Source organism: Symphalangus syndactylus, chromosome 8, assembly GCF_028878055.3.
Source record: "Symphalangus syndactylus isolate Jambi chromosome 8, NHGRI_mSymSyn1-v2.1_pri, whole genome shotgun sequence".
NCBI classification, from domain to species: Eukaryota; Metazoa; Chordata; class Mammalia; order Primates; family Hylobatidae; genus Symphalangus; species Symphalangus syndactylus.
The window spans coordinates 128502796-128528303 of NC_072430.2; the positions used below are offsets into that span (position 1 = coordinate 128502796).

A 25508-nucleotide genomic window follows, 5' to 3' on the forward strand; every position below is an offset into this window, starting at 1 on the left:
TGGAATAAATGAAAACAAGATCTAAATCAAAGGTCTAAAGATCAGGGACTGAGCAGGTCTTGTGTGATGGACACTGAGGATCAGACCAGCCCCTGTCTTCCAGAGGCTTCCAAGCTAGAGCAGAAACGCAGGTTACAGGCCATTATCATGCATGGGTCAAGTCTCACAACAAGAGTTTAAGCATGTGGTGGATCTAGAAGAATCATTTAAATAAATGTGAAATTGTTCAAAAACAATTTTCCTTTCTCTGAGTTAAGGTTTTTTTGTTTGTTTTGAGACGGAGTCTCGCACTGTCACCCCAGCTGAAGTGCAGTGGCACAATCTCAGCTTACTGCAACCTCCGCTTCCTGGGTTCAAGTGATTCTCCCGCCTCAGCCTTCTGAGTAGCTGGGATTACAGGCGCCCATCATCATGCCCAGCTAATTCTTGTATTTTTGTAGAGACGGGGTTTCAACATGTCAGCCAGGCTGGTCTTGAACTCCTGACCTCAGGTGATCTGCCCGCCTCGGCCTTCCAAAGTGCTGGGATTACAGGCATGAAGCACCGTGCCTGGTCGAGTTAAGGTATTTTGAATTCAACAAATTATGCAAGCCTGCAAAACTTGGTATCACAGAATTAACCAAAGAAATCTACAGCTATTAAAAAATCTGGTTGTTTGCTATTATCTTGCCAAAACTCAATATCACATTTATTTAATAAAGGAGTGATACCTGGAGTTTTGAAATACTAAAATTATGTGATTGTTTTGTAACTTTTATTAGTTGTGTTTGATTTTCATGGTAGAATCTGCAAAGCTATTGGCTATTCTCAATATTATAGGAAGAGATAATATCCCTATTACAAAGGAGGATTTAAGTTAAAAAGTCCTTTAAGAGCATCATAGGTTTAACAGCCGTACTCTAGAAGACTGAGTCCCAAGTTCTTTCAAATTTATTCGCTCGATTTTGGGACATCCCTCCATTCTTTGCTGTGCATTAATGTTAATCTATTTTGGATAAAAATTAGGCCAGGGTGGTGGCTCATGCCTGTAATCCCAGCACTTTGGGAGGCCAAGGTGGGCAGATCACTTGAGGTTAGATCACAAGACCAGCCTGGCCAACATGGTGAAACTTTGTGTCTACTAAAAATATAAAAATTAGCCAGGCGTGGTGGCATGTGCCTGTAGTCCTAGCTACTCAGGAGGCTGAGGCAGGAGAATCGCTTAAACCCGGGAGGCAGAAGTTGAAGTGAGCTGAGATCATGCCACTGCTGTCCAGCCTGGGTGACAGAGCCAGACCTCATCTCAAAAAGTAAAAAATAAAATGCACTTTCTAGAAAGAATTAAGACACATGGACACGTATGCTTATTGCAGCACTGTTCACAATAGCAAAAACTTGGAACCAACCCAAATGCTCATCAATGGTAGACTAAATAAAGAAAATGTGGGATATATACACAATGGAATGCTATGCAGCCATAAAAAAGGATGCGTTCATGTCCTTTGCAGGGACATGGATGAAGCTGGAAACCATCATTCTCAGCAAACTAACGCAGGAACAGAAAACTAAACAACGCATGTTCTCACTCATAAGTGGGAGCTGAACAATGAGAACACACGGACACGGGGAGGGGAACATCACACACTGGGGCCTGTCGGGGAGTGTGGGGGCTAGGGAAGGGAGAGCATTAGGAGAAATACCTCATGTAGATGATGGGTTGATGGATACAGCAAACCACAATGGCATGTGTATACCTATGTAACAGGCCTGCATGTTCTGCACATGTATCCCAGAACTTAAAGTATAATTTTTAAAAAATTTTCAAAATAAAGAAAATATGGTATCATAAAACACCAATTAAGAATCACTGGTCTCTAGAGAATATAGGAAGTAAATAATTGGTTTGAAATACAGGGTTACTAGAAAAGGAGGTTGGACTTCGGCCTCAGAATTTCCAGTTTTCTACTTGGGAAATTGATATTATTTTCGCTGTAAAGTAACTGCCATTCCATAAATTAAGACACTAAGAGATACCTTTTTATTGCCTATCCAAAAACACAAATTCAAATCTTGGCAAGAGTGTGAGGATATTATCAATAACAATAAAAAACTTAATAACATGCATATTCTGACCTAGCAATTCCCACTTTTTAAGACTTTATCCTCAGAAAATAATTGGAAAAGTGGGCAAGATAAACATATAAGCATGCTGAGCTTGTATATTTTTAAATTTGAAATTTTAAAAAATATTTAGTGTTTTAATTCAAATGATAATCTAAACATATATAATCTAATTTCATGAGATTGGTAAAATACATGATGGTTTAGCCACATAGGACAATGGAATACGGCTATACATGCTAGTATTATGCTGTAAGACACACACACTCAAATCCCTAGCCACTCTCCCATCCCTGACACACACGCCACACACCCCTACCGCAGTGGGCTAAAACAATGATTTATTTCTCCATCATGCAAAGTCCGCTGCAGTCCTAGAGCGGTTGTGATCTGTAGAATGGCTTAGTGTCACACTTCACCAACACACGCTTCATGAGGGGCATGGAAGAAAGTGTCATGGTACCATAGCCTCTCACCTGCCGTAAAGAGCTTCTGCCCACGTTTCATTTCCTAAAGCAAGTTACAAGGGCCTTTCTTGACCTCAACTGGAGACGTGGGGTCCCAACATGTATCCAGATGATGGCAAGAGCGAATGTCTACTGCAACTACCCAGCCATAAAAAATACTAACATGGAGCTCTACTTTTTGACAGGGGCAAACTATCCATAACCTATCAAGTGGGAAAACAAGTATGGTCCCATTAAAACAACGTATCTCTAAGTGTGTGTTACATATGTACGGACTCATTTATAAAAACATTGGAAAGATATACAGGATAAGTTTAATGGTGTTTTCTCCAGGTGGTGGGATGAGATAATTTTAAAAACAACTTGTTTTATACGTTTTGCTTCTATCTTTTTCTTTTCCTTTTTTATTATTATTACTATTTTATTGAGATGGAGTCTCACTCTTGTTGCCCAGGCTAGAGTGCAGTGGCACAATCTCAGCTCACTGCAACCTCCGCCTCCTGGGTTCAAGCGATTCTCCTGCCTCAGCCTCCTGAGTAGCTGGGATTACAGGCGCCTGCTACCATGCCTGGCTAATTTTTTGTATTTTTAGTAGAGATGGGGTTTCACCATGTTGGCCAGGCTGGTCTGGAACTCCTGACCTTGTGATCCACCCACCTCGGCCTCCCAAAGTGCTGGGATTACAAGCGTGAGCCACCGCGCCCAACTTCCTTTTCTTTTTATTATAATAAGATAATATTTTGATGATGAGAGAAAAGAAAGCCATATCTATTTTGAAAAACGTACTATTCACTGCCTTTCTGGTTTCTAAATCAATCTCTGGTTGGTTTAGTTGAGGTATCAGTTCTTCTGGGTCTGAACCATACGTGTTCACTCACAAAACTGAGCTGCTGAGGAGAAGTAGAGCTTGATCTTGGTATCACTAGATAGCTGTGTATTCAGAAAGCCTAAATATCCTGCACTATGCTGACTGCTACCTCAAGCAGCAGAGATAGTAATACCCACCACCCTTACAGACAACACAAATGACATGCTAGCACATTCAGGCCAGAGGCAGGAAGAAGGCATGTGCTTTCAAGACAGAAAGACAGACTTAATAACACAAATTCTCTTGGTTTTCTCATCTGTAAAATGGGAGGAATAATGCCTTGCCCAAGTGTTGCCAGGATTGAGTAAGATAATGTAGTGAAAGCACCCAGCACACAGAGGGTGCTGAATAAATAGTTGCTACTGTTATTGCCCTATGTCCAGGCCGACTACAACAAAAGTGATATTAGGCAAACATAGTAAGCAAGGAATGTTTTATTGTGTACATTTTCTCAAAAAAAAAAAAAAAAAAAACCCCACAAAAACAGAACCCACAAATAGAAGCAAAGAACAAAGTTTTCTAGCATCTCTGGGATACACAGGGCACCATATCTTATAGAAACATAGCTAGTACAAGAACAAAGTGTACTAATTAACATTACCCCTTGCTTCCCCAGTCAAAAAAGGCTATAGAGAAAAACACTTTAAGTTGTACTCTAATACAAATTTGTTGCACAGTTAAACTTCAACTTACTCAAAGAGTTATTGTATCGTAAACTGCAGAAAATAGAATAGGCATTCAATAAATCTGCTCACAATTAACAATTAAGCAATAGACACTTGAATAAATATAGCATGTATTACTTATTTGTTAAGCCTCACACTTAGGACGAGCAGATGGTTTTTCGTTATAGTAACAGGTTTTTTTTTTTACATTTTAGGAGATACCATATCCAATAACGGAAGTAGAAAGTACTTTAATGAAAACTGACTTTAGAAAAATATCTCCTTGGGTTTGAGCTACTATGGTATTTATTACATATTTGGGTCAGTTTCACCAGCTTAAAAATATAGGTACTAACAAACTGAATTCTTTCATGGGAGAACAAAGTGATACATTCTAGAGCAATAGTATTTCTTTATATCCTTTAGGTGGCAGGACAGAGCTAGGACATAGTAAAGAGATTTACAATGTAATGAATAATTTGTTTCTACCTAATGCTATAAGGGTATTGCTATCATTTGGACTAAGAAAGAACAATTTTAAAACTTGTTTATAATGAAGAATTGGCATTTCCTTATCACATATACACTAGATCTAAATATAAGGATCTTCTCTAATAGTCTGTATTCCTTAAATCCCTATCTGTACAAATTAGCCTGCATATTCAGGAATGGAACGACCAGTAAACTGTTACTTGAAGAACTAATTTAAATGACCCATTTAAGAGAAATGCAGTCAAAATAAGGCAATAACGATCAGCCTATCTATACTTTTCTTCTGTGCCTACTCAGTAAAATTGAGAAAATAATTTTTGCCCACTTCTATAAAAATATCACCCCATTTGCTACCTAGCATGTGAGAGAGACAAGACAAGCCTGTCATGTTTGTCTCCAAAAAGAAAAATGATGATAGGCCTGGTGGAGAGCAAGCTATATGGAAACATCTGCCTTTCCTTTTCTAAGATACGTCACTCCAATTCTTCCTTAGATATAAACTTCCTCCTTGATTTATATTAACCACTTAGGAGGCACTATAATAACTTTATGTTCCCATGGAACATAGGGTTTTTCAAGAATTTCTTAACATAAAAAAGGTTTGAAAGCTATGGAGTAAACTCAGCAGCTGTGATAGTCGGTTCAATCTACCACAGATGTCAAACGGTCACATTTTACAGAAGTCAAAGGAAAACAAAACCACAGTTCTGCACTCTTCCACAGGGCAAGGAATTGATCATATTCTGTTTTCCTTTCAGGACTTCATAAAATCCCTAGGATAGCACCTTTGTATGGGCTGAACCATTAACTGAACTAAAATTAATACAGGAAGCTTAACATTCAACATTGTGCTTGAACAAAACTTACCACTACTCAATTTTTCTTCCAAACTGTGTTAGTAATATACATTTTGCAAAGAGTCTAGAAAGTTTTTAAAAGAAATCGCTTTAGGTGATGTGACACGAAAACTCTAAGGAACAACAAAACCCTTCAGTCTTATTTCTGAAGTCAACGTTTAATGCAGATCATTCCAGTACATGATGTGCCTGACCCCCTTTCCTGTCCTTACGTGTGTCACACAGCCATTAAGACATTTTAGTTTGATTGCCTCCTTAAACTTTTCAGTCCCTCTAAGACGTCATTATAAAACAAATTTAGTCCTTTAGTTTTATCATATGGAATGACCCTATTGTCTTGGTATGATCCCAACACAGTGATGCAGTACTGAGGTTTTTTTTTTTTTTTCAATCAATATCCATTAGTAAGATTAGCAAAGATACTGTTGCTATCTATTTTTATATTTGTCCTTTAAAAAGGTAGGCCCTTCTCCACTTACTTCCATATCCCTAGAGAAATAGATAGACGTACTGTTGTCAAAAAAAAATCAAACACACAAATACTGGAATATTAAAAGACAGGCTCCTCATTTCTTCTCTTCCTCATCCTGGTACACAGTGCCCAAAAGCTTTAGAAATGCCATTATGAACAACAGCTTTTGCTAGTTGTTAGGAAAGCAGTTTACGAGTTGGGAATTATTGTGGAAGACCTGATGGATGATTACAGCTCTGGGTCACTAACTTCTTTTTATGAAAACATGAATAATACTAGTTATAACTCAAAGTCAAAATAGTGTAAAAGCTGTGGAGTGCTTTTGTAGGGGATATATTAAATTGCCAGACTATTGCAGAGGCTCATCTTGGAACATGTAGAATGCTGTTTCAGTTAAGAGGACTGGGCTGTTCCAGGCAACAGACTGATCATTTTGCATCACAATGGTGGCTGGGTTTTCCATCAGTCATTACTAATGGCAATGAGAAAAAGTCAGGCGGCTTGTGTGACTCCCATGTTAACAGCACCATAAAAAAGTTTTGTCCTAGGAATATGGGGGAAAGGGAAGAATGCGGACTGCCTTGGTTATTACAGAAATTTCACAACTTACTTAATGACAACCTCGAAAGTTCACCTGTGGCATAATGGCTGGGAAGAGAAACAACTGAAGCAAGCCAATGCTAAGTGCAGATTATGGCACTACCTGAAAATAACAGATCTCTTTAAGAAGTTTATCAATAACTAAGTGTAGAGGATATTCACATACTGCCAGCTCATAGGGAAAGGTCTCTGGTTTCGTAAGTTCCTAATGCCACCCCTCAAGAAAGAGAGAACAAGTCTTCCTTCCCCCAGCTCCTGCTCTGACAACAGCCACAAGAACCCTGGAAGGCCCCCTAGTCTAAGTGAAGTGTCTGTACTTGTGACTGCTTTGAGAAAGTTCTAAGCATTCACTTTTTTGTTTGATTTTTTGTCCTTGCTAAAACTCATTTGCTAGCTCATTCTTTCACTACACATTAGCTGTTCATGGGGAAGTTTCGCTGAAGTAATTCCAGTCTTCAGGGAACCACTACGGATAGACCTTTCCATATTAGTCCCTACGGGTAAGTTCCACAAATGCCCCAAAACACGTCTTTACATTTTCTTTTTAAAAATGTTGATTTGTTTGTAAGTGGCTACTGTCCATTCACGAGACAGCACTGTGGAGCTGTGTGAGAAGGACTTCATTTGGTGGAGTTGCTGTTCTTAGGTGTGGATGTCGCCCAGCTCTCAGATCAGTGTGGAGAAAACCCAGTCGCCAGACTGCAGCCCACCACAGGCGTCATGTCCCAGATCTACAAGGAAGGAAGAAACGCGGAAACGGCAGCAGTGATAACCAGGTCTAATGGTAAGAGTCAACACAGACAAACAAACGACTGGTAAACCTGAAAAGGTGTCAAAATAATGAATTTTCTCATTCTCTTCTTTCATAACACCTCCTTAAGATTTATAGGAAGAGGCGGGGTGGCTGGGCACGGTGGCTCACGCCTGTAATCCCAACACTTTGGGAGACCGAAGCGGGTGTAGCGCTTGAGCCCGGGAGTTCAAGACCAGCCTGGCCAGCGTGGCAAAACCCTGTCTCTACCAAAAAAAAATACAGAAATTAGCCTGGTGTGGTGGCACATGCCTGTGGTCCCAGCCACTCAAGAGGCTGAGGTGGGAGGATCACCTGGGCCCAGAAGGCAGAGGTTGCACTGAACTGAGGTCACACCACTACACTACAGCCTGGGTAACAGAGTGAGACCTTGTCTCAAACAAAAAGATTTTCAGAAAGATAAAACAATGTAGTTCACTAAAATGTGAATAAAGCATATAGGTAGTGTCTTTACACATAAAATTATATCATAATAATGTTTTAGTATAAATTCAATTTTTTTTTTTTTTTTTAAGAAAAGCCCATCAGGAATATAGAGTATCTCACAGTTTCACCACTGAAGAATGGTACTTAGGCCAGGCATGGTGGATGATGCCTGTAATCCCAGTACTTTAGGAGCCTGAGGTGGGAGAATCACTTGAGCCGAGGAGTTTGAGACCAGCCTGGGCAACATAGTAGGACCCAATCTCTACGAAAAATCCCCCCAAAATTAGCCAAGCCTGGTGGCAGGCACCTGTAGTTCTAGCTACTTTGGGAGGCTGAGGTGGGAAGACTGATTGAGCCTGGAAGGTGAAGGCTGCAGTGAGTAGTGACTGTGCCACTGCACTCCAGCCTGGACAACAGAGCAAGACCCATCTCAAAATAAAAAAAAAAAGAGTGGTACTAAGTATGAAACACTTCATTTCAATTTATGTGTTAGTGACCCAGGGATTTAATTGTTAAAATGTTTGGTTATTCCTTATAATGAGGACGCATTCTGCCCAGGATGAAAAGGAACATTGGCAAGGGTAGGAATGTCTTGAGATGGGTCAGGGGTGAGGGCCCAGGCCAGCAAGGGAAAACCCTGAGGTCAGCTCCACCCATAGGGATATACAGGGTGCCAGACTCACTCCGCCAGACAGACACTGCAGAGGGAGGTGCCACTGGGCTTGACCACCACTGAGTGCATGGAAACTCACAGGCAAGCAATTTGTTACTCAAGGTTTTAAACTGGCAACCAGTTGCTTATAAAGCTTGCCAATCAGAAAGAGTGACTGTCTCCTGCACATTCACAGCATGATAATGGGCAATCTCAACTGAGATGCCGACAATTAGCCAGCTTACCTTTACAATGCGGTCGGTCCCACAGGTCACCATCAGTCCCCTGGCAACGTCCATGAACATGTGGGAAATGTTATGTTTTCCTTCATGAAAGGTTGCTAGAGAAGTCCGACTAACAAGAGAAAAGAGATCACTGAAAATTTACTTGACTGTACCTAGAGCTAATGGGGTAAGCTTTTTTAGCAACATAAAATAAGCGAATATGGCCAGATGCAGTGGCTCATGCCTGTACCCCCAGCACTTTGGGAGGCCGAGACGGGTGGATCACTTGAGGTCAGGGGTTCAAGACCGGCCTGGTCAACATGGTGAAACACCATCTCTACTAAAAATAAAAAATTAGCTCCGTGTGGTGGCACACGCCTGTAATCCCAGCTACTCGGGAGGCTGAGGCAGGAGAATCACTTGAACCTGGGAGGTGGAGGCTGCAGTGAGCCGAGACTGTGCCACTGCGCTCCGGCCCAGGTGATCAAGCAAGACTCAGTCTCAAAAAAAAAGTAAATGCTTATGATACTAGTGTTACAATTTGCTCCTAAAATTGTGGCTATGGTTTTGAAAACTAATCTTATAATTTAATGATGACAGAAAGCATGTTAAATCACAGGACTGTTTTATAAAACTCCCAAAATAACTGATTTTTTTTTTAACTGGAAAGGCTGATACATTCCTAGATACAAAAACATGAATCTTCAAGATAAAAGAAGAACTGCATGGAATAAAATCATACAGCATGGGCAAAACATTCATCAGAGAGCTGCCGTTTTCCCTGAAACCTCTGCCATGCACAGGAGCAGTGCCTCTTACAGCACCGGCTTCAAAGCCCAGCTGCCCCAATCCCATCACTGGTTCGTTGACCAACACCAGTCGTGATACACTAGCTTTCCAATGTGGACCTCTGCCAACATTTGCCTCTGCTGCTTTAAAAGATGATTCAAAGAGAAGGAAAGAAAATGGTGGTTCTGTCCTAATAGATTTGCCTAAAAGTCAGGGCAGAGTGGGGTATACAAACAGATGTGTCTTTACACACAAAGAGCAATTTAAGAATAGACTGCTAGGCCAGATTTTTGTGAAAGAAAGAACATTGGTCTCTAGAGCTTTCCAAGTAAATTTACATGCATGTGTGAACAAAGGTCTGGGCACTGGATACTTTTATAGAGAACCAGCTCAACCACTGCCATCCACAGGTGTGTGGACTTATCCCTGCACAGCAGCCAGTGGGATGCGGAGGCTCAGGGTGCCCACTCAGTTACTGGGCCATGTAACTTAGCATTCCTCACTGTGTTCAGGAGAAAGCTGCCCAGTCAGAGGGGCAACTTGAGATGCACAGTCGTGGTCTTAAGTCATAAAGCTAGGGCAGGTCCTCTCTTCAAAAATGGCTTAGGGGCCAGGCGCAGTGGCTTGCGCCTGTAATCCTGGCACTTTGGGAGGCCAAGGTGGGTAGATCACTTGAGGTCAGGAGTTTGAGACCAGCCTGGCCAACATGGTGAAACCCCATCTCTACTAAAAATACAAAAATTAGCCAGGTGGTGGGGGGCGCCTGTAATCCCAGCCATTTGGGTGGCTGAGGCAGGAGAATCGCTTGAACCCAGGAGGCGGAGGTTGCAGTGGGCCGAGATCATGCCACTGCACTCCAGCATGGGTGACAGAGCAAGACTCTGTCTCAAAAAAACAAACAACAAATAAAGTGGCTTAGGAAATTCAGGAGAAACAAACACATGGCTAAACATATCCTATCACTTCTGAAGCTCTTCACATTTCAGAGAACCATTAGACAGATGTAGTAAGAGGCAATGAGACAAAAACATGCAAACACTCACTCTTCGTCTTTGATGGAGTCGTAACAAGAATCACAAACTCGGACTTGGAACTCGAAGCCCATGACTGGGTAACTTGAGCGCTTGCTGCTGCACTTCCCGCAGACAGCCTGCCCGCATTTCCTGCAGTGATGCTTCACGGGTGACCAGGAGGAGGAAAACAGGGTGTTAGCTTTTGCTTTTTGTTTTGTTTTGAGACGGAGTCTCACTCTGTCGCCCAGGCTGGAGTGTAGTGGCGTGATCTTGGCTCACTGCAACCTCTGGCGCCTGGGTTCAAGCGATTCTCCTGCCTTAGCCTCCCAAGTAGCTGGGATTACAGGTGCCTGTCACCATGCCTAGCTAATTTTTGTATTTTTAGTAGAGACGGGGTTTTGCCATGTTGGCCAGGCTGGTCTCAAACTCCTGACCTCGTGATCCACCTGCGTCGGCCTCCCAAAGTGCTGGGATTACAGGCGTGAGCCACTGCGCCTGGCCTAGGTTTTGCTTTAAAGCACATGGTTTCCCTCTAGAGTAGGGTAACAGGAGTGGGGAGGATATGCCTTGAATTGTAATCACCCCAATTCAATGTATCAATTAACACTCACAAGATAGACAATTTTGACACTAGTCAAGGATTTCCAAAAAACTTTGCTGTACTGGTCAAATGTTGCCTTTCATTCATCATATTATCTGTCTACATGTTAACAAACAATATTATTAACACTAAATTTAGTTCATTTAGGAGCCTAATCACTGTAGATTTAGGGAAAGAAAAATTTATTCCTCCATCATAAAAAAGGCATTATTTTTTTTTTTTCAGAGACAGGGTCTCATTCTGTCACCTAGGCTGGAATGCAAAGGTGCAATGGCGTACGGCTCACTGCAGCCTTGATCTCCCAGACTCAAGTGATCCTCCCATCTCAGCCTTCCAAGTATCTGGGACTACACGTGTCTGCCACCATGTCTGGCTAATTTTTTTATTTTTTTGTAGAGACAGGGTCTTGCTATGTTGTCCACGCCGGTCTTGAACACCTAGACTCAAATGATCCTCCTGCCTCGGCCTCCCAAAGTGCTAGGATTACAGGTGTGAGCCACCATGCCCAGCCTAAAGGGTTTTAAAATAAGTTTTATTTATTTATTTTTATAGAGATGGGGTCTCATCATGTTGCTCAGGCTGGTCTCAAACTCCTGGGCTTAAGTCACTCTTCCACATTGGCCTCCCAAAGTGCTGGGATTACAGGCATAAGCCATCACACCAGGCCTAAAATAAGTTTTAAATGCACTATGCTCTCATTAAGAAACTAATGCCCATAATCATATGTTTTGCTATTTTTTAAAATCTCTCAAACTGTGATTCTGGAAATAAGCCTCAAGAACATTACAAAATAGTCCAATTATTATTGCTGATTTTGACATATTCTTTTACCACCAAAAGTTTAGTGACCAGCACCTCTTCCCTCTTCTGTTAACTGTTAATAAATGGAAGTAAAATCCATTTCTCTGTGTTTCCTTTAGAAGTAGGGAATACTTCACCTATTAATTATACTGCACTAATTACCATCAGCCATGCATTGTGAGAACTTGGCTAATGACAGACAGAGCTCAGGTGCTATTTCAGAGCTTTAGAATGGTCTCAGTACTAAAATAATTCCCTTCGTGCCTGCCAGTCTCATATGAGACCTCACTGTGGAGTAGCTCTGTGAGTAAAATTTTTTAGATTTTATTTATTAATTATTTTTTAAAAGTCTCACTCTGTCACTTAGGCTGGAGTGCAGTGGCATGATCTTGGCTCACCACAACCTCTGCCTCCCGAGTTCAAGTGATTCTCCTGCCTCAGCCTCCCGAGTAGCTGGGATTACAGGCGTCCGCCACCACACCCAGCTAATTTTTGTATTTTTAGTAGAGACGGGGTTTCACCATGTTGGCCAGGCTGGTCTCAAACTCCTGACCTCGGGTGATCCACCTGCCTCAGCTTCCCAAAGTGCAGGGATTACAGGCCTGAGCCACCATGCAGGGCCAAGAAAGTTTATTAACACATACAGACTTTAGGCTAATCTCTCATAGAGGTGCAACCAATAATAAAAAGAATAAAATCAGCATTCTTTTTTACTTACCTGCTTTTTTTGGTAGAACTTTAGTATTACAAGAATCCTTTAACAGCATCTTTGAAATCTATAGGCTATTTGGAACATATTTTTTTAATTAAAAAAATTAAAAAACAGTACTCAAAACATGCTTAATAAAAATATTCCAGGTATGCTTATAAGGGAACAATTTAAAATAATCTAAAACTCATAGGGTCAGGCATTCAAGTGAGGACTAAATTATTACTTTTTATCTGTCTGTGACAGTATAAGGTATATAACTGTATGACTTAATTTATTCTAATTTTGTTCTTGGCTAGCATAAAACACTGACCTTAATAAGTAATAGTCTTAAACTGAAAGATCTTTTATCTATTTAAAAATAGGCTCTCAGCATTTTCTAGGCACCCCTGCCTTTCCAATACAGGACAAGCAATGGAACAGCGAGGTTAACAGTCTCACTGGCCCTGGGAAAGGTCTTCCTCATTGTTAGTCACACAATGATAAAGACAGAGAAAATGTAGGAATTAATAGCATTTGCAAAAACAAAGTGTGTTTCAAAAAAACCCCAGATTAAGTATGCAAATAGTGAAATACACAATCAAGCCAGCGATGACTCGACAGTGGCTACTCACTTGTCTTAGCCCCAGCGTCTTGGTGTCCCACATCTGCTTTATGTTCCAGAAAAACGGCTGCTCACATTTCTGACAAGAATCACTTTCCAACCACTGAGGAGCCTGGGGGAGCAGAAAGTCAAAGGCAACATCAGTGTGTCTATATTTACTCCCATGTTTCAAAATTAATCCAACAGTTCTAGACCTTGCCAGGGTTAGTATTTCTTTTCTTCTTCTTTTTTTTTTTTTTTTTTTGTCTCCCAGGCTGGAGTGCAGTATGTGATCTTGGCTCACTGCAACCTCCGCCTCCTGGATTCAAGTGACTCTCCTGCCTCAGCCTCCCAAGTGGCTGGGACTACAGGCATGCACTACCACTCCAGGCTAATTTCTGTATTTTTAGTAGACATAGGGTTTTGCCATGTCACCCAGGCTGGTCTCAAACTCCTGACCTCCCAAAGTGCTGGGATTATAAGCATGAGCAACCATGCCTGGCCAGTTAGCATTTCTTTTTAATTCCACAAAATATTCTAGCTAGTTGTCATATTCAATATTATGTTGAATTGTGTGTGTGTGTGGGGGGTCTTTTTTGAGACAGGGTCTTACTCTGTCACTCAGGCTCGAGTGCAGTGTCGTGAACATGGCTCACTGCAAGCTTGATCTCTCAGGCTCAAATGATCCTCCTGCCTCGGCCTCCCGAATAGCTAGGACCACAGGTGTGTGTCACCATGCCCAGCTAATTTTTTATTTTTATTTTTTTGTAGAGACAGGATCTCACTATATTTCCCAGGCTCGTTTTGAACTCCTGGCTTCAAGTAATCCTTCTGTCTCAGCCCCACAAAGCACTGGGATTACAGTCATGAGCCATTGCGCCCAGCCTTAATTGTGTGTTGAGTAATCATGACAATTTTAGCCATGGTTACAGGGTGTTCAATTTGTAATCTATAGATAGGAGGGAGTAAATCAGTTTTTATTGTGAACCCTTAGGGTTGTCTTTATGTATTTCTTTTTTATGCCAAAGATGTTTGAACTCTAAATCCAGTTGAGTAGAAACCCAGTGCATGCAGCAGAATCTGGTGACCTACCACTTGGAAAGGCTTGTGGGGTCACAGGTGACTAACAGAAGAGATCCGACAAAATCCCATCACCTAGTTGCTCTGGGTAGGGACTATGCCGGCAGATTTGCCCCCCTTCCCTTCCCAGCCACAGCAGCAGGTCCCTCCCTCCTGGGGCCACACAGGCATCCTGCAGCTTCACTGAGCAGCAAGCTCTGGTACTGGAACTCTTGGTGCACGTTTCTTCTCCCCTCTAACCAATGAGTTACTTTTTGGTATTATTCATCTTGATCTAGCCACAGCCTGTCACACAGTAGCTTCTTAATGTATTTTTGTTGAAACAGAGGAAGCAGTCTCAAAATTAATTTGTTAAAAAACTTAGAAAATAGGCCAGGTGCGGTGGCTCACGCCTGTCATCTCAGCACTTTGGGAGGCCGAGGCAGGTGGATCACCTGAGGTCGGGAGTTCAAGCCTGGCCAACATGGTGAAACCCCGTCTTTACTAAAAATACAAAAATTAGCTGGGTGTGATGGCGCACACCTGTAATCCCAGCTACTTAGGAGGCTGAGACAGAAGAATCACTTGAACCCAGGAGGCAGAGGTTACAATGAGCCAAGATCATGCCATTGCACCCTAGTCTGGGCGACAAGAGCAAGACTCTGTCTCAAAAAACAAAACAAAACAAAAAATTAGAAAATATTTCTCTAAACAAAAAATTACAAACTATACTCAATTCTAAGACAAACCTGCTAAAATCCTGTTTAGGCCGGGCGCAGTGGCTCACACCTGTAATCCCAGCACTTTGGGAGGCCAAGGCAGGCGGATTATCTGAGGTCAGGAGTTTAAGACCAGCTTGGCCAACATGGTGAAACCCCATCTCTACTAAACACACGAAATTAGCCAGGCGTGGTGGCACATGCCTATGCCTATAAACCCAGCTACTCAGGAGGCTGAGGAGGGAAAATCGCTTGAAACTGGGAGGTGGAGGTTGCAGTGAGCAGAGATTGCACCACTGCACTCCAGCCTAGGCGACAAGAGCGAAACTCCGTCTCAAAAAAAAGAAAAAAAAAAAAAGCCTGTTTAACCCCAATCACTTAGCATTATATAGGTGCAACAAAAATAGTAGAAAATATTTTTTCTAAAATATATATTAATATATTTGGTGGTTTGAATGATGGGTGCCCCTAGTTCTTCATTTTGTCTCCTATTGCATCAAAACTTTTGGCCTTCCTGTTTCTTATTCTGGATCTGTCACTAGAAATATTTCTACATATAACAGACATTAGAAAGGTCTTTTTTTGAGGGGGGGGTGCAGAAGGCACTCACAAGTAGACTGAAATAGGCTGAGATAGAAGAAAGGTTTCCTTAAATAACTGGGGAATGTTGGAGATGAGAAGGGATGAAAGAAGAATAAAGAGATATGTATCTATGTGAGAAAAATTATTTTCTTGATATGGAATTACTTCTTTGTTTCTGTGATCAATGGAAGGCAGGTGGTGAGGGAGGCTGGTGATGTGTGGGGATACTACCTGGGGACACTGTCCCTAAGAGAGACGCAGCAGGCTGTGCTGCCAATGGCACGGATATTTAATTGCCGGAGGAAGGAAAGTAAGTATAGCTTCCTAATCTTATGTCTGGGACATGCCCAAGGGTAACTCTTGCAAAACCGCAGTCACGTGGACCAAAAAACAGCACAAAAATGTATTCACTAAGCCATCTCCAAACAACTTCAGTAAGGGCTAATGTGCTTTAAGGACGACACAATGAAGGCTTTAATGGAAACAGAATAATAGATGAAAGTTTGTTCTTTCATACTTCCCATACTTAGCAGCAGGGAATTTGATGTTTAATTTAGTGCACAAAAATGTTAAGTGTAAAAAAGAACTGACTTGCAAATTTGCCCATTATTGCTCAGTGCTTTAGAAATTTACTTCCTTCTTTTGTCTACAGTTAATGGCTGGATTTTCTATTTTCCTTGACCACACAGTGTCTATTAGGTATTACTTAAAATAAAAATCTTAAAACAAACTTTACTAGTCTGGAATTCAGAAATCTCGCTCTCAACCAAAACAGAAGGAGGATTAAATTTTCTATTTTTCTTGAGTTAAAATTTGGTTAAAAAAATATAAAGAAAAATCACTGAATGAAATGTCTGCATTTTCCCGCCTTAGCCTCTCATTTATGACATTATTGGCCTGGTTTGATCCACAAATTTTAAAAATTTGTTTCCTAGGACATAACAGATTAAAGGGACTAAGGTGGGTAGAATTGAAGGCAAGAACATAGTTGCAGGAAAAACGTTCTCAGTCCTACATGAAATAGTTTTCTACAGATACAAAATTGTATTACCATGAAACATACATGCAACATTTGTGGTCAGAATGGTGAACCTGCATCGTCAAGAAATTAGTAAATTATATTAAATTTACACTTTATTTTTTGAGACAGGGTCTCGCTTTGTCACACAGGCTGGACTGCAGGGGCACAATCATGGCTCACTGCAGCCTCAACCTCTGTCTCATGCGATCCTCCCTCCTCTCAGCTGCCCTCGTAGTTGGGACTAGAGATATGCACCACCACACCCAGCAAATTTTTTGTACAAACAGGGTTTCTCTGAGCTGCTCAGGCTGGTCTTGAACTCCTGGGCTCAAGTGATCTGCCTGCCTCAGCTTCCCAAAGTGCTGGGATTACAGGCTTGAGCCACTGTGCCCAGCTGTACATTTTCATCAAAGTGACTGTCTTCATAAGGGGCTGGCATTTGAATTATGTTTCAATTACCCAGAGCATTCCTTTAACACAAAAGGCCTCTATCTCCAGCAATGTCTGTTAAGCAGTACATCAATGGATTTCCTAACATTTTAATGTTTTCAAGTGATTCAATTTCAAGCAAGGATTTTAAAAATATATACGGATAAGCCATTTTTAAATTCTCAATTTTTTTTTTTTTTTTTTTTTTTTGAGATAGAGTCACTTTGTTACCCAGGCTGGAGTGCATTGGCATGATCTCGGCTCACTGCAACCTCTGCCTCCCAGGTTCAAGCGATTCTCCTGCCTCAGTCTCCTGAGTAGCTGGGATTACTGGTGCCCATCACCACACCCAGCTATTTCTTTGTATTTTTAGTAGAGACGGGGTTTCACCATGTCGGTCAGGCTGGTCTCAAACTCCTGACCTAAAGTGATCTGCCCACCCCGGCCTTCCAAAGTGTTGGGATTACAGGTGTGAGCCACCGTGCCTGTAAAACTCCCAATTCATTTTCTTTTTTTTTGAGATGGAGTCTCACTCTGTCACCCAGGCTGGGGTGCAATGGCGTGATCTTGGCTCACTGGAACCTCCGCCTCCTGGATTCAAGTAATTCTCCTGCCTCAGCCTCCCAAGTAGCTGGGATTACAGCTGTCTGCCACCATGCCTGGCTATTTTTTGTATTTTTAGTAGAGTTGGGATTTCACCATGTTGGCCAGGCTGGTCTTGAACTCCTGACCTCAGGGGATTTGCCTATCTCAGCCTCCCAAAATGCTGGGATTACAGGCATGAATCACTGTGCCTGGCCTCTCATTTCTTTTTTTTTTTTTGAGATGGAGTCTCACTCTGTCACCCAGGCTGGAGTGCAGTGGCGCGATCTCGGCTCACTGCAAGCTCCGCCTCCCGGGTTCACGCCATTCTCCTGCCTCAGCCTCTCCGAGTAGCTGGGACTACAGGTGCCTGCCACCATGCCCGGCTAATTTTTTTGTATTTTTAGTAGGACGGGGTTTCACCGTGGTCTCGATCTCCTGACCTTGTGATCCACCCGCCTCGGCCTCCCAAAGTGCTGGGATTACAAGCGTGAGCCACCGCGCCCAGCCGCTCTCAATTCATTTCTAATAGTCATAGCAAGTGGTTATAATCACCAAGTCTAGGAGTCAGATCTCTTGCCTTCAAATTCTGGCTCTGCCACTTGTCAGCACTGTCCTCAGGCACGTGACTCAACTTCTCTGTGCCTAGGTTTCCTCATCCACTGTATGGTCTGGCTCTGTGTCCCCACCCAAATCTCACTTAGAATTGTAATAATCCCGGGCACGGGAGGGGCCCAGTAGGATGTAATTGAATCATGGGGGTGGGTTTTTCCCATGCTATTCTCCTGGTAGTGAGTAAGTCTCACAATATCTGATGGTTTTATAAAGGGGAGTTCCCCTGCACGTGCCCTCTTGCCTGCCATGTAAGACATGACTTTGCTCCTCCTTCATCTTCCACCATGATTGTGATACCTCCCCAGCCATGCAGAATTGTGAATCCATTAAACCTCTTTCCTTCATAAATTACCCAGTCTTGGGTATATCTTTATTAGCAGCATGAGAATGGACTAATACATCTGTAAAATGGGATAACAGTAGAATATACCTCATAAGGTTGTGAGGATTAAGTGAGTTAATATTTGTGAAGTGTTCAGAGTACTACGTGGCATACAGTAAGTGACATCTAAGTCCAGGCAATGTGCCAAGTATTTCATGTTTTGTTTTGTTTTTTTACTTAATTTTCATTATGTCCTAGGAGATACAGAGCAACACTATCCCTATTTTACAGGCAATGAAACTGGCTCTGAGATTAAAGCAACTGTCAATGAGTAGATGCAGATCCTGGGCAGATCCAGGAGTCCAGCCTGCATCTCTCTGTGTATCCCTATGCTCCACACAGCCTCTGTATATGAGGCCTATCCACTTCTACCTGTGGGGGTCTCCAAACATGGTCCTGGACTAGGGCAACCTACAGATCCGAGCTCTTGCCTCAGGAAGCATGATTCTGTTTACAGGTTTAAGAAAGAATATTACTTTGGTTGGGCGCAGTTGCTCACATCTGTAATCCCAGCACTTTGGGAGGCTGAGGCAGGTGGATCACTTGAGGCCAGGAGTTCCAGACCAGCCTGGCTAACATGGTGAAACCCTGTCTCTGGTGGCACGTCTGCAGTCCCAGCTACTCGGGTGACTAAGGCACGAGAATTACTTGAGCCCAGAAGGCGGAGGTTGCAGTGATGAAACTACATGCTTAAAATAATTTGAGATAACAAATTAAAATCAAAATCACAAACAAATGGCTTTTTAGAACATATTTTAATATAAGAGATACCCCCAACTTTATTTCATTTAATACTCAGAATACAGCATTACACTATAAGCTAACATGAGCCATCCTTATACTTATTATCTAAGGAGAAGCTTTCGTTTTGTGCTGAGAAGAGCAAGAGAGAGTATATCTGTAATCTGTATTACAGATATAATTGCTTCACTCTCTTTTCTACATCTTTGTGCACCTGCCAAACCTGAACAAAGATATGCCAAGAATAAATTCCATTGTTCTACTACCACTAACTGCTGCACTCATCACATTGCACTAGTATATAAAATGCTATACATTCTGTAATCTACTAGCTTTAAAATAAAGTTCTCTTTTCAAGAAGATTCATTCTAATTACTGTTACTTGCTCATTTATATTTTGTGCCTACTTCCAAAAAAGGATCCCTTCTCATTATGATCTGGCAAGGAGGCAAATCTGCTTCCAACTTGACAGCGTAGTGGTTGAAGCCAGAGGGTAGTAAATGCTCCAGTTAGTATTGACAGGGGACTTGGAGAGAAATTCCAGGCAAGCATTGCAGAGCTAGAGGATCTGGGGTCAATCCTCTATGCCCTGGTCTAAGAAAGTCCTATAAAACCCTAAAGGCCGGGCACGGTGGCTCATGCCTGTAATCTCAGCACTTTGGGAAGCTGAGGCGGGTGGATCACTTGAGGTCAGGAGCTTGTGACCAGCCTGGTCAACACGGTGAAACCTCATCTCTACTAAAAATACAAAATACTAGCCAGGTACAGGTATGGTGGCATAAGCCTGTCGCCCCAGATACCTAGGAGGCTGAGGTGGGAGAACCACTTGAAACTAGGATGCGAAGGTTGGAGTGAGCCGAGATCGCACCACTGCACTCCAGCCTGGGTGACAGAGCTAGACTCCGTCTCAAAAAATAAACATAAAAATAAAAAAAGCCCAAAAATCCTAAGGCAAGGTCAGAACCTTACAGATTACAGCCTGTTTATCCTTGCGGTATTTTCTCAGTTATTAAAAAACAAACAAAAAAACCTACTAAAAATAATGCATCTTTTTGACACAATTTGCCTTCCTGTCTCTTCTACAGATGCAGTGAATTGCGCACACAGGAAATGCCTTGATTGATGGGACTATTTTTTCTTTCCCTAGATAAAGAAATACACTCCACAATGATGCACTTTGAAGGTAGGAATCCCACTTCTACTTTCTAAGTACTTTTTCTAAAAGAATTTACCAACGATAAAAACAGCAGGTTAAAATCTAAGTTGTGAAACCCTCGGGAAAGCTGCCAGCGGTGCTGGGCACCAACGGTCTCCTCCCCTCATCATCCAGGGAATACAGCCTCTCTCTGAGTTTTCTGCTCTCTCAGAATAAGAATGAAAAACAATAGGCCAAGAGCCAAGAACGGTTTACTAGCTTTTTTTTTTTTGAGACGGAGTCTCGCTCTGTCGCCCAGGCTGGAGTGCAGTGGCGCAATCTCGGCTCACTGCAAGCTCCGCCTCCCGGGTTCACGCCATTCTCCCGCCTCAGCCTCTCCGAGTAGCTGGGACTACAGGCGCCCGCCACCATGACCGGCTAATTTTTTTCTGTTTTTAGTAAAGACGGGGTTTCACCGTGGTCTCGATCTCTTGACCTCGTGATCCGCCCGCCTGGGCCTCCCAAAGTGCTGGGATTACAAGCGTGAGCCACCGCACCCGGCCTACTAGCTTTTCTTGATGCATATAAGTAGTAGCTGATAAATGTAAAACACAGTTCAAATAAATCTTTACTAATATAGTAGTATACATCCTATAATATATATATATATATATATATATATATATATATATATATTTTTTTTTTTTTTTTTAGATGGAGTTTTTGCTCGTCGCCCAGGCTGGAGCACAGTGAGGCGAGCTTGGCTCACTGCAACCTCTGCCTCCTGGGTTCAAGTGATTCTCCTGCCTCAGCTTCCCAAGTAGCTGGGATTATAGGCACCCGCCACCACGCCTGGCTAATTTTTATATTTTTTAGTAGAGACCGAGTTTCACCATGTTGGCCAGGCTGGTCTCCAACTCCTGACCTCAGGTGATCCACCCGCCTCAGCCTCCCAAAGCACTGGGATTACAGGTATGAGCCACTGCGCTGGCCACATCCTATACTATTGAGCCAATGTATCTGTGTTTAATAATAAAATATTCTAAGTCTTACCAAATAATTTTTAGAAAATTCAGAAAGAGAAATTAACCAGCAGACATGCAATCCAAATTTCCTCTATCTGACTTGTCTTACAAAGTTACCAAGAAATCTCACAATCAGTACGTCTCTGTATTATGGATTGCATTTTATTATTTATAGGGTAGTCTATTTCTTCCACTAGATTACAAATTTCTTGTGGGCAAGTATCTTTGTGTACGGTAGCCATAAAGTCTGGAAATGAGTAATGTCACCATTTAAAAAAAAATAGATGAAAGCCCCTTGATTACTTCTACTGGAATATGCTAAAAATGAAGGTTTAATCAGTGAGAATCAGACAAAGAATCAGAGACAACACAAAGCAGACACATGTGCAGGGATTGGTGGGAATTCTGCATCAACGCATAATGTCTGTTACAATGGTGCACAGCACACTGAACAACATATTGCCATAAAGGACAGGATACTGAACAGATCATGTGATGTCATGCAACATAGTAGGTACTGCAATGCAATATCAATAAGCCATTTATTATATACATTCACTTAAGTTTCCCGACTGTAAGGACACCCTGTAGGTGCCCAACAAATATTTCTGAAGTTAAACTATTAGTCATTAACATCCCTCATGGTCTAAAATCTTCTCTGGAATCAACTTTTTTGCTAACAACATCATAAGTTGTAGATGTCACTTAGAAAAGAAAGATTATGACAGTACAGGCAAAGATGAGAATGGAAACCTTGACTGGAAATCATTTGACGACATCTATAAAAAGCCTTAAGAATGTATCTATCCTTGGACCCAGAAGATCTATTTCCAGAAATTTGTCTGAAATAAATAACTGATCAATCACGCAATGACAAGGTCAAGAATATTAACTGCAGCATTCTTTAAAATATTTAAAAAAGAGGATATACACAGTGGCTCATGCTTATAATCCCAGCAATTTGGGAGACCGAGGCAGGAGGATTGCTTGAGCCCAGGAGTTTGAGACCAGCCTAGACGATACAGCAAGATCCTGTCTCTAATTTCTTTGTATTTTTAGTAAAAAAAAAAAAAATTGAAAAATAAGCTGTGCATGGTAGTGCATGCCTGTAGCCCCAGCTACTCAGGAAGCTGAAGTGGGAGGATCACTTAAGTCTGGGAGGTTGAGGCTGCAGAGAGCCAAGATCATGCCACTGCACTCCAGCTTGGGTGACAAAGCAAGACCCTGTCTCAAAAAAAAAAAAAAAAGAAAGAGAGAGAGAGATTGTTTAGACAGTTAGACTGTCTGTCTAAAGAACTGGAAGACAACTGAGAAGTCATTTCATTCCACAATTCCACTTTATGTAGGAGGGAACAGATACTTAGAGAAATTAAGGCACTTAACCAAATAAGATCTCACAACTAGTTAGTGGCCCAACCAAGTTAGAAATTAGGTCACCTGAAAAGAATACTATGTCGACACGGCCTCAGTGAACTAGAACTCAATGGGAAGTAAAAGCACAGAAATGGAAGTATATTTTCCCAGAAACCTGTCAAGTGTTTAGCTATGTCCCTGACAGCAGTCACTGATGCATCTCTCAGGGTTTCCTACAGGAATGCTATGGGACCACAGTGGTGCTTCGGAGGACCTCTATGCAGTCCAAATACCTAGATATGCCAGAAATCTGTCTCAAAGTGTTGTCTCAGTGTATTGCTCAAGGCTGAGAACCAGCCTAAATGCTGATTGTATATACTGCATGTCATTGGTAGAAACTCTCAAATGAGCAGAGGAAGCAATGCAAAATGACACAAAGGACCTTGTCAGAAATAACCCATTAGCAGAAGGGGAAGCTGGGACTGTCTGCACCTGGACCGGGCATTTACAGCTTGCGGGGTGAAAAGCCAAGAAGCAGCCAGGTTCTTGGGGGTCTCTCCTGATCAGCCTGGACTTGCCCTTGTCTCTTACCTCTTCTCTGCTAACATCCATGTTCCACACCGCAATTCCGCCGTCCGAGGAACAGGAGACGAGCTGCCTGGTGAGCTGAAGGTAGCACAGCGACTGCACCTTGTCACTGCAAGCAGCACACACAACAGTCACTTATCTCCATGAGGAAAAACACAGGAACTGTCTTCATTTAGCTCAAATCACTCTCCTCATTAAAATCAGCAAGTGGTATTTTACCACTGACTATTTAGCATGGTAAGATGAATTCTAGTATAACTTTACTTGGCATTTTATAACTCATAATACAGAATGATACTTTCTATAAAATATACGACTACTTTCAAATCAGTCATTAAGATTTGTAGGCCAGAGATTTGATGAGGGCTATGGTTTTTGGGACCAATCACCATGATTTCCCTTTCAGATGCATAAGATTTACCTACTTGTTCAGAAACAAGAATAAAGGAGGTATAGCTCCCCTACTGAACACAATTCATATGAACAAGGAGTCAAACACCACAAAGATCACTAGTGTGCATACACAAACACACACAGACACACACACAGATGGGGTGAAGACCTCTGTCCCTCCTGCATGCCTGTCATACTACCCCTTAGGATGCCCAAGGAAACAAGCTCTTGGCCTGTTATACTTGTGTACAATATGTTTCCTCAGCTAATTTTCAGCTTGACTGTGATTATAGTAACAGCTGCAGCCTAGCCAAAAAGGAAAGAAAAGAAAGCAGGGTGAAGATGTATTTCTTTTTCTTTCAGGGCTAGAGGGCAAGATCCTAAATGTACAATGGTATCACTCAGGTGAATTCCACTGTCAAACTAGGCAACATTTCTTAATTTAATATCTTTTAGAATAAAAAAACAAAGAACAAAAAACAATTAGGCTCCCAGCTCAACAATAGCTTAGTATCATGTTACATGCAACCTTCCATGGTCAAAGTCCTCACCTGCATCTCTATCCTATGCCTGCCTTAATCAGATATTTCAACAAGGTAACTCCTTGAGAGAAAAAGTGGCAAGTGCTCTTTGGACTAAGGAGGAAGAAAGCCCTGCACTCGTTTTTTTTGTTGTTTTTTTTTTTGGTTTTGTTTTGTTTATTGCTACTAAACATCAGACACTCGGGGCTGACAGAAAGCAGTTAAAAGTGAACTGAGCCCTATCAATGATAATTGCCATCTTAGAACGTGGGGTTTGCAGAAAGTGGTATCAGACTATTAATGCCTTTCACTAGCTCCCCACTAACTCGGATTCTTTCCCCACCCCCACAAGTGGTCACGCACTGATGGCCCTGAAGTAAGAGCGTCCGGCCTTTTCTTCCTCCGATGTCCCACATGATGATGCTGTTGTCAGATGCTCCTGAGAAGAGTAACCGCTGAATAGGGTCCCACCAGAGGCAGGCGACACTACCTAGGGATTTGTGAGAGAGAGAGAGAGGGAGGGAGGCAGGGGAGAGGTAAAATATAACTCTACATCAGGATGTACACATTTGACAGCTGAAGACCAAACTAGGACAATAGCTTAGTATCATGTTACATGCAACCTTCCATGGTCAAAGTCCTCACCTGCATCTCTATCCTATGCCTGCCTTAATCAGATATTTCAACAAGGTAACTCCTTGAGAGAAAAAGTGGCAAGTGCTCTTTGGACTAAGGAGGAAGAAAGCCCTGCACTCGTTTTAAAGACTCGTTAAAGCTGAGTCTTTAAGCAAAAAGGTACCTTCATGGTGTACAACGGGTCATTCAACCATGCCAGCATGAGTCATACAGAAGACAGCACCATTATCCACAGTCATAAGATTAGAATTTTCAACTGTGCATCAAACTACTTGGGGCTGGGCATGGTGACTCACACTTGTAATCCCAGCACTTTGGGAGGCCAAGGAGGGCGAATCACTTGAGGCCAGGAGTTCGAGACTAGGCCTGGCCAACATGGTGAAACCCTGTCTCTCCAAAAAAAAAAAAAAAAAAAAATTAGCCGGGCATGGTGGCAGGCACTGTAATCCCAGCTACTCCGGAGTCTAAGGTGGGAGAATTGCTTGAACCTAGGAGGTGGAAGTTGCAGTGAGCCAAGATAGCTCCACTGCACTCCAGCCTGGGCAACAGAGTGAGACTCTGTCTCAAAAAAAAAAAAAAAAAAAAAAAAAAAACACA

General features: G+C 42.1%; 1 protein-coding gene and 1 long non-coding RNA gene across 3 annotated transcripts in view; one reads left to right on the forward strand and one right to left on the reverse strand.

Annotated features, from left to right (window-relative positions):
* Positions 1-3851: 3851 nt before the first annotated feature.
* WDFY1 (WD repeat and FYVE domain containing 1) overlaps positions 3852-25508 on the reverse strand; it is a 71974-nt gene continuing 50317 nt past the window's right edge. Inside the window, exons 8-13 of the mRNA XM_055290787.2 lie at positions 24639-24765; positions 23365-23470; positions 13162-13263; positions 10467-10597; positions 8656-8764; positions 3852-7252 (exon numbers count right to left, since the gene is read on the reverse strand). Coding sequence (XP_055146762.1) covers positions 7193-7252; positions 8656-8764; positions 10467-10597; positions 13162-13263; positions 23365-23470; positions 24639-24765 — 635 coding nt within the window. The 3' untranslated portion in view covers positions 3852-7192. The remainder of the gene's footprint in view (positions 7253-8655; positions 8765-10466; positions 10598-13161; positions 13264-23364; positions 23471-24638; positions 24766-25508) is intronic.
* LOC129488507 (uncharacterized) lies at positions 7211-23368 on the forward strand. Of its 2 annotated transcripts, none has more exons than XR_008659673.2 (4): positions 7211-7305; positions 15682-15800; positions 20346-20443; positions 23013-23368. It is a non-coding gene; the product is annotated as an uncharacterized lncRNA (long non-coding RNA). The 2 variants fall into 2 exon arrangements; XR_008659674.2 differs by having other exon boundaries at positions 20408-20443.